General features: G+C 36.1%; 1 protein-coding gene across 1 annotated transcript; it reads right to left on the reverse strand.

Annotated features, from left to right (window-relative positions):
- Positions 1 to 10,787: 10,787 nt before the first annotated feature.
- LOC120083215 (caffeoylshikimate esterase-like) lies at positions 10,788 to 13,317 on the reverse strand. Its single transcript, XM_039038872.1, has 8 exons — positions 13,175 to 13,317; positions 13,054 to 13,089; positions 12,486 to 12,612; positions 12,247 to 12,393; positions 12,022 to 12,152; positions 11,536 to 11,673; positions 11,345 to 11,443; positions 10,788 to 11,252 (listed from the first exon to the last, which is right to left on the reverse strand). Exons 1-8 carry the CDS (start codon positions 13,175 to 13,177, stop codon positions 10,980 to 10,982), a joined length of 954 nt encoding a protein of 317 aa, XP_038894800.1. The 5' UTR covers positions 13,178 to 13,317; the 3' UTR covers positions 10,788 to 10,979.
- Positions 13,318 to 15,198: the final 1,881 nt, after the last annotated feature.

The following is a 15,198-nucleotide window of genomic DNA, read 5'->3' on the forward strand; positions in this document are numbered from 1 at the left end:
TCAATTTCCAGCTGACAGTTCCTAATTTCAATAAGTCCAACACGTAGTTGGTGCATCTCCCACCTTTTGTCCCTCAAATCACAATTCAATAGCCCAAAACCTTGGATTTCTCAAACTTTATCAAAAACTCAGTTCTGTCTTATCCTTCTTGAATTTTCCCCTTTCCACATAATCCCTCAATTTCTCAAGCTTTAAACAAAATAACCAAGTGGTTCCTCACTCGCATCTGGCCATTACTCGATGCATGATGGCCTTTATCGATACATGATAGCCTTTTCTTAATGCACAATGGCTTTTACTTAGTGCATGATGGTCTTCATCTCATACTCATGCGCTCAACTCCTCCACCTAGGTTGTCGCATACCACACATCCAGCGACAACTTTCACGCCTAAGCAAATGCATAATGGCCTTTACTCGATACATGATAGCCTTTACTCGATGCATGAGCTTCTACTTAGTGCACAATGGCCTTCATTGCATGCGCTCAACTCCTCCACTTAGGCTGTCGCATACCACATATCCAGCGGTAACCTTCACGCTTAGGCCACTCTTGCTATATGCACTCAGGAGGCCTCTCTTGACCTCAAAACAACCTAGCCATTGCATGGCTTCATCGCACGCTTAGCGCCTTACGCTCATATCTGTTCAACCATGTGTTCACTCTTCGTGCAACACCCCAACGCCCTCATACTCGATGCCTTGCGCCCCTGCTCATGCGACTCCACGCGTGCGTCCGAGCACTCACTCCCTACGCACATCGCTTGTGCCAACCAACCTACTCCTGCACGTTCGCTAGTGCCTTGCCTGGCCGCATGCCCTACATCAGCGCCTGCCTAACTTATCACTTTGCTTTAAGCTGTCGCCAATGCCTAACCACCTTCCATTGCATGAGCAGCCTACTCATGCCAATGCTTGGCCGGTGCCTTCATGCCATCGCATGACTACCTAGCGCTCACACTTTGCTTTGCCAAGCATCACATTCCAACGCATGATGCGTAGCTTAGCCGTGCCTCTTACCAGTGCATGGGGCCTTCATGTGTCCAACATGGGCCTTGCCAAGCACCATATTTGAACTTCAATTGACCTTGGTCGCATACTATGCATCAACACTAGGTATTTGTATGTTACAACACTTCGTTAAATTTTATTACCCAAAACTTCCACTTCACTAAACTCAACGTTTAGTCCTTAAGGTTCATTTTTCCAATACTTAAGGCATTATCCTTCTCTTTTAGTCCCCTACAATCTTCTTAATTAACCAAGCATTAACCTAAATTACATAGATAAAATTCAGGATTTCACATCAACCTAGAGAGAAACCACATTGAATGTTTGACTAGACGTTGGAATTCGAACACTCATCTTAGCGTCATCCCTAGAACTTAATGTAATTTATCAATTTGTATGGAGCAGATTCATTTTTATGCATTTCAATTAATTAGATAATTAGGACCATCGGTTGGGATTCCAATCAATTGGGCTAGGCATAAACCAGAAGTTTAAGTCGTATGTTGGTTCAATGATCTTAATTACATTGGGTGAACCTAATCCTCTAAGCTGAGACATCTCGATTAATTGCATTTCTATCTTTACTTTTCTTAAAGATTATTTCTTTTATGCATTTTCCTATTTCATCCACACCAACCCTCTCCCCCCCTCCCCATTTTACCTCTTTAACTAGAAGCAAGCTTAGATGAACTAATCTTCCACGCTTTCCTGAGGTTCGACTCTGGACTTGCCTCTTGTACTACTGGTTAGTATAAGTAGTCCGTTCGGTGATTTATAAATTTTTTTTGTGTAGCAAGGTTTTACGGGCAACGATAAACTCTGGGCCTACCACAGCTTAACGCTATTTGATGTTTGCTGCACAAGTTCTGGGCCTATCAACTTCCTTTCTCCAACCTCATTCCCAAATGTCCTACAAGGTCTTCTATATAGAGCTTCATATGGAGCCATTCCAATACTGAAATGATAGCAATTATTATATGCAAATTCGATCAACGAAAAATGCATATCCCAACTTCCCTTAAACTGTAATACACATGCTCTTAATATGTCTTCTAACATCTGTATCGTTCGCTCTGACTGACCATTTTTCTGAGCATGGAAAGCTGTACTAAAATGTAACTTAGTACCTAAAGCTTTCTATATATTAGACTAGATCATCGAAGTAAACCTTGGATCTCGATCTAACACTATCGTCACTGCAGGTCCAAACTAGCTCACTATCTTATCAACATATAGCTTAGCCAACAAATCTAGGGTAAAAGTGATCTTCATCGGTAAGAACTTAGCCGTCTTAGTCAACCTATCAACAATTACCCAAATTCCATCATAACCTGATGGCTTCCTAGGTAAGCCAAATAGGAAATCCATCGTAATGTCCCATTTTTATTCTAGCACTGGGAGTGGGTTAAACAATCTTGTTAGCCTCTATCATTCTGGCTTTACCTACTTGCATATCAAGCACTTATCAACGAACTCTGCTATCTCTTTTCATGTCAAGCCACCAATACGATCTCTTTAACATTCTATACATCTTTGTACTGTTGGGATGCATAACATAAGCTGAACTATGCGCCTCTTTTAGAATATCCTTTTTCAATGCTAACGCATTTGGCACACATACCCTGTCAGCCTTGAATAACATTCCATCTACTCTAGGCACATAGTCTATCCTCTAACTCCTACCTACCACCTTAGCTATCATTTGGAGACTAAAATCTCCTAACTATCCACATAAAATATCATCAACTAAGGTAGGTCGTACTTAAAACGAAGCTAATAAACTTCTTGCTTGATTAACTGCTAGAACAATATTAGCATTTCTCAACTCTTGCAATAATAAATCTCGTACTGAATAGAGAGTAGCTATTGTCGTTCCCGACTTCCTGCTTAAAGCATCTACCACTATATTCACTTTCTCTAGATGATACTCAATACTACAATCATAATCCTTGATCAGCTCTAACCATCTTCTCTGTCTCAAGATCAACTCTTTCTGTTCAAATATATACTTTAAACACTTATGACCAGTGAATATATGGCAATGTTTACCAAATAAGTAATGCCTCCACAGTTTCAACGCTAATACTACTGTTGCTAACTCCAAATTATGAGTAAGGTAATTACACTCATGCTTTTTTAACTGTCGAGAAGCATAGACTATCACTCTACCTCTTGCGTTAAAACACATCCTAGTCCCTGTCGGGATGCATCAAATTAAATCTCAAACTCTTTACATGGAGTAGGAAGTGTAAGTACTGGGTCAAATACTAATCTTCGTTTCAACTTTTGGAAACTACGTTCACATTTAGAAGACCACTCAAACTTTACATCTTTCTTGGTCAGACTAGTCAATGGAAGAGCTATCCTAGAAAAACTTTCCACAAATCGTTTGTAGTAACTTGCTAAATCCAGGAAACTACGTACCTCAGATATTGTAATAGGTTGCTCTCAGTTCACTATTGCTTCTGTCTTATGGGGATCTACAGTAACTCCTACCATAGATACTACATGCCCTAGAAATACAACTTGATCTAGCTAGAAATCACACTTACTGAACTTAGCATACAACTTCTTTTCTAACAGCATCTGAAGCACCATCCTCAGATGTTCCACATGCTTTTCCCTGCTACTGGAATATACTAGAATGTCATCAATAAAGACAATCATGAATCGATTAAGATAGGGATGAAATATCCTATTCATAAGGTCTATGAATACCGCAGGGGCATTCATCAAGCCAAATGAAATTACTAAAAACTCATAATGCCCATTTCTGGTCCTAAAGGCAGTCTTTGGAACATCTACTTCCTTTACCTTCAATTGATGGTATCCTAATCTCAAATCTATCTTAAGAACACTGTGGCTCCCTTTAACTAATAAAAAAGATAATCTATATGGGATAAAGGATACTTATTCTTGATCGTTACCTTATTTAACTGCCTGTAATCTATACACAACCTGAGAGTGCCATTCTTCTTCTTTACAAATAAAACTGGTGCTCCCCAAGGTGACACATTGGGTCTAATGTACCCCTTATCAACTAACTCCTGTGACTGCACCTTCAGCTCCTTTAACTCAGCTAGTGCCATCCTGTACAGTGCCTATGAAATAGGTGTTGTACCTGCATCAGGTTAATAGTAAACTCGACTTCCCTGTTAAGTGGCAATCCTGACAACTCTTCAGGGAACACATCAAGAAACTCCTATACAACTGGCACATCTTCAGGCTTTAAGTTTTTATCATGTGAAACAACCACATGTGCTAGGTAGGAAATACATCATTTGCTCAACAGCTTTCTAGCTTTAACTGCTCATATAAAATCATTAAGGAGAAGTCTTTTGCTTCCCACAAAAAATACCTCATGTTTTCCTATGCTTCTAAGCACTACCTCTTTCTTAAAAGAATCAACAAATGCATGATAGTTAACAAGGAAATCCATGCCTAAAATAGCATTGAACTCGAGTAATTCTAATGGAATCAAATCTACTCATAAACTCTAGTTGTTAAAGACTACTCATAGTTCCTATAATACTCATGCACTACTAAAACATCTCCAATAGGCGTAGAGATGAACAAGTCCTTAAGCATGCTTTCAATCATTCTATCTATATGTGATGCAAACATGCAAAATATGAATGAGTGTGTAGCACCAGAATCAAGTAATACATAAGTAGACTGGTTACATAAAGTTACTTTACCAGTCACAACATCTGGTGCCTCTTATGCCTCCTTGTGGGCCACTGCAAACACTCTACCTTGTTACTGAAATCATCCTTCTACTTCTTTCTATTAGCTCCACTGGAACCCTTACCTTTGGCTCTAGTTGCCTTCAGCTGATCCATTGTTTGAGAAGTCACCCTCCGTTTTACCTGAGTTTCAGGAGCTAACTGAGGACATTCTTTCTTGAATAAGCCTATTTGTCCACATTGAAAAAAAACGTTTTTCCTACTGTAACACATCCCAAATGATGCTTACCACAGTTCACAAATAGGGGTTTCTCACCTGTACTAGTTACAGACTCGCTAGCACGTTTAAAACCTGATCTACTAACTGAACCAGCTGTAGGTCTCGATCTCTTCCTACTCGAACCCTGCTGGCTCACGTCTCTCTGTCTTTTCATAGCTGACTGTCTAGAGAAATGAGACCTGAAACTCTTACCTCTCTATTCCGCTGGAGCTTTCTGTTGCTCCTCTTTTCCTTTCTACACCTGATCCATATTTCCTAGGCTTCTCTCAACTCTAATAGCTTTCTCGACTAACTAAGTGAAATTCATCCAGTTAGTTGTAGAAATGACTAGAGTATGGATATCCGTCCTCAAACCATTCTCAAACCTCCTGCATCTATCTTTATCTTCTTCTATAATTGGAAGAGCATATTGAGACGGCTACATAAATTTCTGTTTATACTCAACGACCGTCATCAATCCTTGAACAAGTCTGAGAAACACATCCCTCTTAACTTCTCTAAAAGAGCTAGGATAATATTTATCTTCAAAAGATTTCCTAAACTCTAGCCAGGTCATAGCCTCTAAAGGATTCCTTCGGCTTTTTGTAATAAGAACACTGCTAACTCGATTGGCAACTTGGATAAATTTTGCAATAAATTTATACAAAAAGCAAGGCATGCGATCACTTACTTCTAACGCCTAACATATTTAAATTCCAGACTAATTCTCGCCACTTCTGTGCAGTATACCCTTCTGAAGTCTGATGATCACGTGATCGCATGCCCATTAATGCGTTCAAATAAAGAAGTGACCTGAGAAGAAAATGAAGACAATCGCATAGACTGCAAGCAATGAGGCATGACATGACTTAGGCGGTGGGTGTCACATCACAAGTTGCATTGGTGGCCGACAGGAAAGCTTTGTTGAAGATTTAATGAACCATTGCCACGTTGTAGTCAGTGCATCAGGATATGGAATTTAATGCGCCCCATCAACGTAATCATCAGCTTAAGAAAAGTAGTGACCATGAACGCCTATAAATACCCATGCAAATGCCATGCAAAAAACATATATAGATATATGAATAGCAAGAGGAGTTAGTCATTAATTATTAGAATTCTAAACTCGAAGTTCTTGTTATACTAGGGGTTACATTATGGGAGACAAGAAGAACACCCTAAGAAGAGATTCTGCTTGAAACCCCTATCATTCTTCCATAAAAACTCCTTGATGAGAGCTTAGGATTCTCAGGAAGGAAGAAGATTATTTTGTTCGATTATATAAGGAAGTAGCTGTAAGAACAAGACATAGGAAGTAAGAATTGTGAACCACGGCTTGATTCTCTGACCCTTTCTCTTTTTGTGTATTTGTATTGTATTTCTTGTATTGAAAAATTCAGAATTTCAGTATAAATACATGTTTATTATACATCTTGTCTATCATTTCAACCAATATCATGCATAGCTTAATCGCTTTATGGGTTAGGAAGATTGTAGCTAACACGACTAAATAACTGAAGGAATCATGCGATCAATTTGTTTTATGCATGCTTATATTTGTTGCTTGAATCAATTGAGAAATTATTTTAAGTAAAGTTAATCTTAGTTTGAGAGAATTTAGAACAAAACCTCATAAAACAAGAGAAAATGTTCCTTAGAAATAAGTACATTCTCTGCATATTACACCTATCGCATGCATCTTAGAGATAAGATAATGGGGCAAAAAACACTGAGAAGTGCTCATTGTAACATTGAGGGTATAACTTGATCGCATATTTCATTCAGTTGTTTAGAAAATATTAGTGAAAGTTCTTCTCAACCCTTCTATCACATAATTGTTATTCGATTTACGCTGCTTCACTTTAGACATAGTCCCCATCGCATACTTAAGTTTAAGTTTACTTATTCACTCTTTTGAACATTTTTAACACACGCAAAGATCATATTTTTAGTTTCATCGCATACTTATGAGCAATCCCTGCGTTCGACCCTGGACTCACCAGGAACTTTGGTCAGATTTGCACTTGGGTTTGGCTAAAGAAAACTTAGCATTTAATTCTCATAAGCATTATTATTTCATTACCTGAACAGAACACATCACCAACCTTACAGTCATCAGGACATCTAATCACATTAAATCAGTTCTCAATCAAATCTAGCCAGATCTTAGCATCTGTTGGATTTGTGGCACCCTCAAACGTCGTCAAACCTAAGGCTTTGAGCCTCTTGATGCCATAATTCGTTTCTGGATCTACCTGTACAGATCCTACACTTACTGCCAACCTTTAGGCGATCCTATCAAACACTCTATCTTCTAGCTGAGGATCTGCTTCTACCTGCAGAGTACTCAACTCACCCTCTGAAGTTGTTTCTTCAACTACAAGATCTCTACCTTCTCTCTTGTTTGGGTCCCCTTGGACCTTAGGATTTCTAATGGTAGGGTCAGGGCCCCCTTCTGCCGTCTACTTGCTCCACCTGCCACTTCTTCTCGACATCTTTAACTAATTATAAAGTACATATGTTAGGGACTCACAATATGGACCTGAACTAATGCATAAACTCTCTCCTTTCCCCAAAACCTTATGCTCTGATACCAAATTATCATACCCCCTCCCAATTTACCCACTTAGTTCAAAAGAGAATGTGATGACAGCAATTACCAATCTTTTATGGCACTTACTACTTAACTAACATCCTAACCTGCTTAGGAAACTCTGGAAATACAAACTCAACATTGAATAATTTTAAAGACCTAAAACAACTTCAGCAACACTCAAGTTTCAACAAACAACATAATTACAACATATACAGAAACAGAGTTCAGTGGGTCATAACATTTAATCCTAGTCCCTAACATGAACATACATATGTATAGACATTTACATGTAACCACCTAAAACTTATTTTTTCCTTAATCTTTAACTGGAGTCTTCGAGTGGTAGAGAAACAGTGCAGTTAACTCTGGGGAGATGACCACTACCTAAGAAGGAGGAAAAACATTTAAAACGAGTGAGCTACTATTCCAGTGAGTGACCAATTAACATAAACATCATGCTTTAGACTGAAAACTACCAAGCAAACTCATACTTAAAACTTTAAAACATGAGACAGTTAGAAACATTAAACATCTGTATCCTTAGTTGAGAGAGAACCCTTTCACTCAATCCCTCAATATCCATCCTTAGTTGTGGAGTATCCTCAACACTACCAACGTTAGCTCTACCTACGGGCACGTGGTAATAACTAAGTACCATCATATCTTAGGTACTATGACTCAGATACTTTCTCAATCTCACTGTCCTTCAATATTGGGTACATCATAAAACTTACTCATTAAAAACATGTATACATAAAAGCATAGTAACATAAAATGTATGCTTAAACATCTTTATTACATAGCCATGAACTTCCAACATATGCTTGTAACATAAAGCATATAAATACTTGAACATGCTAAACTAGCATGCGTTAATAGCCCTTTAAATCTTAGTTTTCTTGGAAATTATCATTTCACTCACAGCCTTAGGCATTCCTCCTAGGGTTGACAGGCTTCTTCTATTGGCATTAACCCTGTGGAAATGATAAACATGTTTAGAAAATGCCATTTGTCTCCTTATGATACTAACCCACCTAAATCAGCATAACATTTAACTTAGATCATCATCTTTTAGCTCAATGCATACCTCTCTTATGCATTCAACACTTAGAATTTTCTTGGTTTTGAATACTAAACTATGCAGCCAACTAGCACCAATCATGTGGCAATGCTTGCCTATGTGCTCACCTAGGTGCACACCCACACACACTTAGTGCAACCTTACGCTCCCAGCCTTGCGCGCTTACTCGCACTACCTAGCGCACTTCAGCACGTCTTGCACACAGCCTAACGCAGTACATGCATAAAACTTAGCCTTTCGTGCGAGCGTCCACCAGCGCGTCTACCTGACCTTTCAAGCTGCTTGCTTGCTCATCCTAAGCAACTGCCTGTTTATTCAAACCAAAATTCTAGATTCATTTTTTAGCTCGATTAACTTATTTTCCCTATCTTACCTTGGAAAATTTCCTTCTATATTTTTTAGACCGATGACTGCACTCTTCGTACTATAGATTTATTTTCTATCCATGGATATAACCAATCAATAGAGCAATCACCCTTTAAAAAATGCTCATAACTACAGCTGGGTCAAAATACCGTCCTACCCCTGTAGTTACATCTAACTCCTTAAGTACCACTGGTTCTTCTAATGAACAAACAGTTTATAGTCTAACTATAAACTAACACCTCTCGTGCTAGTGAGAGGTTAAGGCATTATTGTTCAAGATTCGGAACCAGCTATTAAGGGAGCAATTTATCTACTTTCCCAATGAATGGGAATGAGCGAAGTTTATCTTATGTCGCTATGTTCCTAGCTCTCTAATCAGACAAATCCTCAAAATGGTAGGCTTATTTAATCGGCTATCATAGCCACTCTCACCAATATAGATCAAAGGATTGCCATCATAAACAGGATTTCACAACTCACTCAGGACTAAGGTCATCATACTGAATTAACCGTGTTATAAAGAGAAACTAATTATTTCGTGGTCCGGTCTATGTATAAACTTCTTTATACAGGATACCCTCACACACATGTCTCTACATGAACAATATGATTCATATTATTTGTAACTTACATCTCATGTAACAGTTACAAAGTAGGTTGTATTCGTAGTATTACCAAGATAAGGCACCCAACCTTCATCAATTTACCACCGACCTTTTAGGTTATTACTCAAACATGAACCACATGTATGTCAACTACATATTGTTCAAGTGATGTCATATAACCTTGGATCTTATTTTATTGGATTGAATTAATGTTGTCTAATAAAATACCTTTGATTTTATTAGATAAATAATTTGTATTAACAAAATCTACCAACAACGAGATACATTAAATTTAGGACATCAATCCCAACAAATAATATTTAAAAAAATAAGAGAAAAAAGTTAGAAGAGAGAGAAAGAGTGTTTAAAAATTTAAGGAAAATACATTTTTTTGGTCCTTAAGTTTTGGGTCTAGTTTCCATTAAGTCCCTAAGTTTCCAAATGTTACATATTTAATTTTTACGTTTTGAGTTTGGTTTCAATCTAGTCCTTAGGTTTCCAAATGTTTCAATCTTACAATTGTGATTTCAGTTTTGTTTCAATTTGTCCCTAGGTTTGAAGTTTTTTATATTTTTAATCTCGACTTTTCATTAAATACTTACCTTTAGTCATGGTGTCAATGTCTATTAATTAATTAAAAATAAATATGAAATTTAAATTTAAATTTAGTTTTAATAGTGATGAAAAATAGTGAAAACAAATTTAATTAACACTAAAGATGAAAAAATGGGTATATAGTGAAAAATCGAGGCTAAAAGTGTAAATTCTGAAACATAGGGGCTAAATTAGAACAAATTCAAATCTCAAGTCAAAATTGTTACATCTTGAAATCTAGGACTAAATTGAAATCAAATTCAAAACTAGAGGACTACATATGTAAAATTTTGAAACCTGTAGGACTATATATTTTGAATAATGTTTACCATTATAGCCTATAGAAAAGATTTTAGGAAATCAAGACCCATGTCCCAAACAAGGGTTGGACTTCGGATGCCTCAATCATTGCAAATCCAATCTTTGAAACAAACACTCCCTATAGTATAAGTATATTTTTTTGACAATTTGTGATGGAAGAATCGAATTTCTAATCTTAAGATCGTGAGTTTTGTGTCAATTGAGCTATACTTATTAGCATAATGTAACTAGTTAATAAGATATGAAATTGATGTTTTTTAGACCTCACATACACAAACTCTTTAAACACACCATATCTATTTCAATGAACTTGATTTAGTATATCGTACATATTTCACTTTTACATTTTGTTTGCACTTTTAGATTTTGTTTGCACCTTATATGTAAACTTTACAAATATCATAAGAAAAGAACTTTGCCACAATCAGAAAAAACATATACAGAACATGAAAACTCTGAAATCATTTGGTTTGGAGATCATCACATTCAGTCTTGAGTTGTTTTTCTATCCTTGAATTTCCCAAAGCACATCTTTCATCCAACCAAGCAATTATGTCTGCAAATACAACATCAATGTTTTCATCTGTCTCTCCATATAGCAATCCATGCCACATCTCTGGATATTTCTTCAAGGTCTTGTCCCAGCTCGATGCCTTCTCATGGAGTTGCTCGCTCGCCGACACATCGGTCACTCGATCTTCCTCTCCGTGGAGGATTATGAACGGTAATGAAACCTGCTTAATTAAAACATATCACCTGATAAACCACCACCAAACCCAAAAACTTAAAAATGTGAGATTAATTCAAACGATGAAAAACGACGAACCTCTTCGAGTCTTTGCTCAAGATCTAGACTGATCCTGAGGAGTTCATGGCCCGTGTTCAAGCGAGGCCTCCCTTTGTAACAGTAAGGATTAGTTCTGATCTGTTAATTTCATCATGAATTGATCAATATAAGTTAGAGTTCTAGTAAACACTTCTATATTTCTAAAAACGGTGGAGATTAATAAATATTACCTGATGTCTAATCTCAGGAACTTTAAAAGCAACATCGATGATATCTTGGGTTGGAATTATTTTCCATGTGGGTATAACATTGCAAAGCTTTGTCAGTATATTTACAACTATTGGACTTGGTTTTACATCCTCTGCAATCTGCCAAAAACAGGGGAAATTTTGAATCCTCAAATTAAAGAAACAGATTCAACCATATAATATTAAATTTGTCTAGTACCATCTTAAATAACAAATTAACCCAAAAACTTAATTCGATAGATGAAACACTAATTTAATATTATATTATCTAGCACTCTTACTCACCTGTGAGCTTGAAATATTAAGAGAAGATCAAACAAGTGGAAATAAATATTAATTGGGAAGAAAATAGCATTGCAAAGTTTGAACACAGACCTCCATGGATCACCTGCTCAAATATCATCTTAAATCATCCATCGATCCAAATCCAATTCATTTTAAAACAGAAGCAGAAAAATTGGGGCATACCTTACACATAGGTGCAACTAAGACAGCACCATCCCAATAATCTGGTTTCTTTCTATGCAATAACAGAGCCACTGCTGCTCCCATTGACTCCCCTAACAGATATCTCATTTTCCCTTTATTCTCCTTCCTTTCTGGGTATTAGAAAACAATGTTTTTAATGACGACCCATATAAAAATTTTCAATAAAAAACCATAAAAATTGAATCTTTTGAGTAGAGAAGATACCAGAAATTTCTGTGAAGTAATTGGAGCAGTCATCCACCACATAATCAAAGCTTGTAATATAGCCTTGCAAGCCATCTGATTTTCCATGGCCTTCGTAATCAATCCCATAGATTGCAAAACCTGCTTGTGCCAGCCGAATTGCAGTGCCTATAATTCAAATGAAAGCACAGGGCAGAGTTTTACAATTTGGTCTTAATATTTGGAATTGGTGGAAGAAGATAAAGTTTATGTGTATTTACTATTCATGGTGATGCTGCATTCCATTGCATAGCCATGACAGATGAAGATCAAACCCTTTGGTTCCTTGTCCTTTGGAAGCCATTTGCACGTGAAAAGCTTCACCCCACGTGAGTTCAATATATAATCCTGCAAATTAATAACGAGATCAACAGTCAAATCACTAGTTAACCAAAGAAAAATTAAGAGTAATATTTGGATGCTCGATACGCATATCTCTATGCACCCTCTTTCATCATTCGCATCAAAAAAATAAAAAATTATGATTGGACAATTTAGTAGAATGTACAAAGATAGATACTACTCCAAATGCACCTAAGTATTTTTTGAAATTTAAAGTAATAAATTTACATACAACAGCCTTGTTATCTTACCACTAACTTGAACTAAAAATTTAATACTGTTTCAAATGATTTCCTAAATATTAAAAAAAGAGTATATTTTAAATATTTAAAAAAATATTTCAAACATGCCCTTGGATTAGGGTGTATATATATGTAATACATGGAAGTAAAAATTTAAAACGAAAACAACAAATTCAAGACATTTCAACACAAAATTAAGATTAACCTCTTCATAGGTGAGACCATCCAGTGTTTGAGGAGCCTGCAAAGAGATTAAGAACAAGTTAAAGGGAAATACAGAAAGAAAATAGAGAAAAATAGAGAGAATGAAAGAGGGAGAGAGAAACCATGGAGAAGGATATTTGTAAAGGAAGAGAAAATAGCAAAGTGGAAATGAGAAGAAAATGGAGGGAAGATATTTGAGTAGGGAAAGGGAAGAAGATTGGATATTTATTTAAAGGCCCTCTTAAGGGGAAAAAAATGTATATAAAATTGAAAATATGATGGGAAAGCTTTTAATGCTCAAAAAAATTCAAAGAGAGCAGGCGAGTGCGTTTGCATGTCAAGTTGTGTTGTTGGACTTGTTTTGATTCAACACGGCGGAGCCACTCATTTCCTTGTCAACCCTCTAAATAAGGCCAAATTTCCCGTGAAGATTTTAGCCTTTTGTAGGTTTTTTTCCCATTCTTTTTGGGATAAGTTTGAAATTGTTTTGACCTTATTATCATTAACTTAACTCAAAATAATATTTAGCTTTATGTATTACAAGTTACATGAATTATTTGGTGTGTTTACGTAAAAAAAAAAAATATATATGAATTCACAACCATGTAAAACCAAAACTTTTATAACTGTCAAGTTTCTTAATTGTATCAATTTAAACTATCTATTATGTTTTATTTCGATACACTTATGAAAGGTTTATGATTTAAATTGATATAACCATAAAAGTTTAAGGATATAAATTGAGATATTGTCTCGAAAGCAATTAAATTGGTTAGAAATAGGATGTTTTTAGATTATAATGGAGAAGAAAATAAATATTGTAGGTGCCTCTGCTGGCCAACATTGACAATGACTTGGATATTTGGGTACTGATTAATTTGGGATTTAATGTAGTTCAGAAGATATGGACAATTTATAATTTTGATTTGATTTATATGTTCTCGGGCCTTCCAAGAAAAGCTAACTGATGGGCACGTTTAGCTTGCATTAAAACAACTTCACCGACGTCTAAATTAGGAATGTTTTTTTTTTTCTTATTCTCTTAATTTTATAGTGGTTGAGATTAAAAGTTTAGAGAATGCTTTATAATTGATTAAGTACAGGTTCAAGATGTTGAGGATTATAGTAGTTTTAGAAACTTTTTAAGGAGATATTAATTGAGTACAGTTTTGAGGAGACACTGTGGTGGGGTGTACGTAGAAAAGGCCCATGGGCTGGGACAAGCCCAAGCCTAATGAGGCCTAAAGCCCACAAAAGCAACCAAAAAGCATTACTTGGTCGGTTCTTGTCTTTTCATTTAGAAGAAAGCCTCATCCACCAACCCACAACCCACAAGTCCAATTCATACAAGCTAGATCTAACTAATGGAAGTGAAAAAGTACACATATTTTTTATTAACACTGCAAACTCCAAAAATACACATATTATGTATTTACATCGAAATACAGTTTGTTCTGCTCGAGTTCTCAACATGGGCCACATAAATACATCCTTGAAAATTCTGTGAAGGGGAAAAATCCTATGATTCAAGGTTTGTTGGGTATAAATTATTTTCATTTTCATGACTTGATAGATTTGTTAGCGTATTACATATTTTTTTTTGTTGGAATTAACAATAAAATATGACCAAGATTCTTGTTAATACAAGATATTTACATGAGAATTACTGGCAAAATATGGCTATAATGTTGGGTTTTATGTCCTAAAACTCACAGATAGTAAATGTAAATAATTGTTGTCATCAATAAAGAGTTTTCGATATTATTTCAATAAATATTATTGATTGTGTTGTATTCTATTTTTTCTTAATAACCCTAAATCAAATAAACTAACATTTAAGGTTGTCTTATGAGTCTTGGATAGTATGTGAGACATATAGGGATCAATGTTCAAGATACAATCTAAAGGGTCAGTATATGGATAAGGTTGGGAACCTATCTTGATGACACTATGGATATGACTCACTTTGTATTTGATATAAATGCAATGATCCAATGTGTTCATGTAGGTGACATACAAGTGGGGGTATCCTATGCAATGAGTTTTCATAAGACCGAACCACGAAATAATAACCATTAGATGTAATAACATTGACTAGTTAGGTTTCTATTTCAATAGGATGACCTAGACAACTTAGTCTTAATCC

The sequence above is a fragment of the Benincasa hispida genome, chromosome 8 (genome assembly GCF_009727055.1).
Source record: "Benincasa hispida cultivar B227 chromosome 8, ASM972705v1, whole genome shotgun sequence".
NCBI classification, from domain to species: Eukaryota; Viridiplantae; Streptophyta; class Magnoliopsida; order Cucurbitales; family Cucurbitaceae; genus Benincasa; species Benincasa hispida.

Coding starts and splice junctions, on each gene's coding strand:
- LOC120083215 (XM_039038872.1), bottom strand. Junction 12,153..12,246: donor TTACTTCACAGAAATTTCTG/GTATCTTCTCTA, acceptor TCTAATACCCAG/AAAGGAAGGAGAATAAAGGG. Junction 11,444..11,535: donor TTCCTGAGATTAGACATCAG/GTAATATTTATT, acceptor TGAAATTAACAG/ATCAGAACTAATCCTTACTG.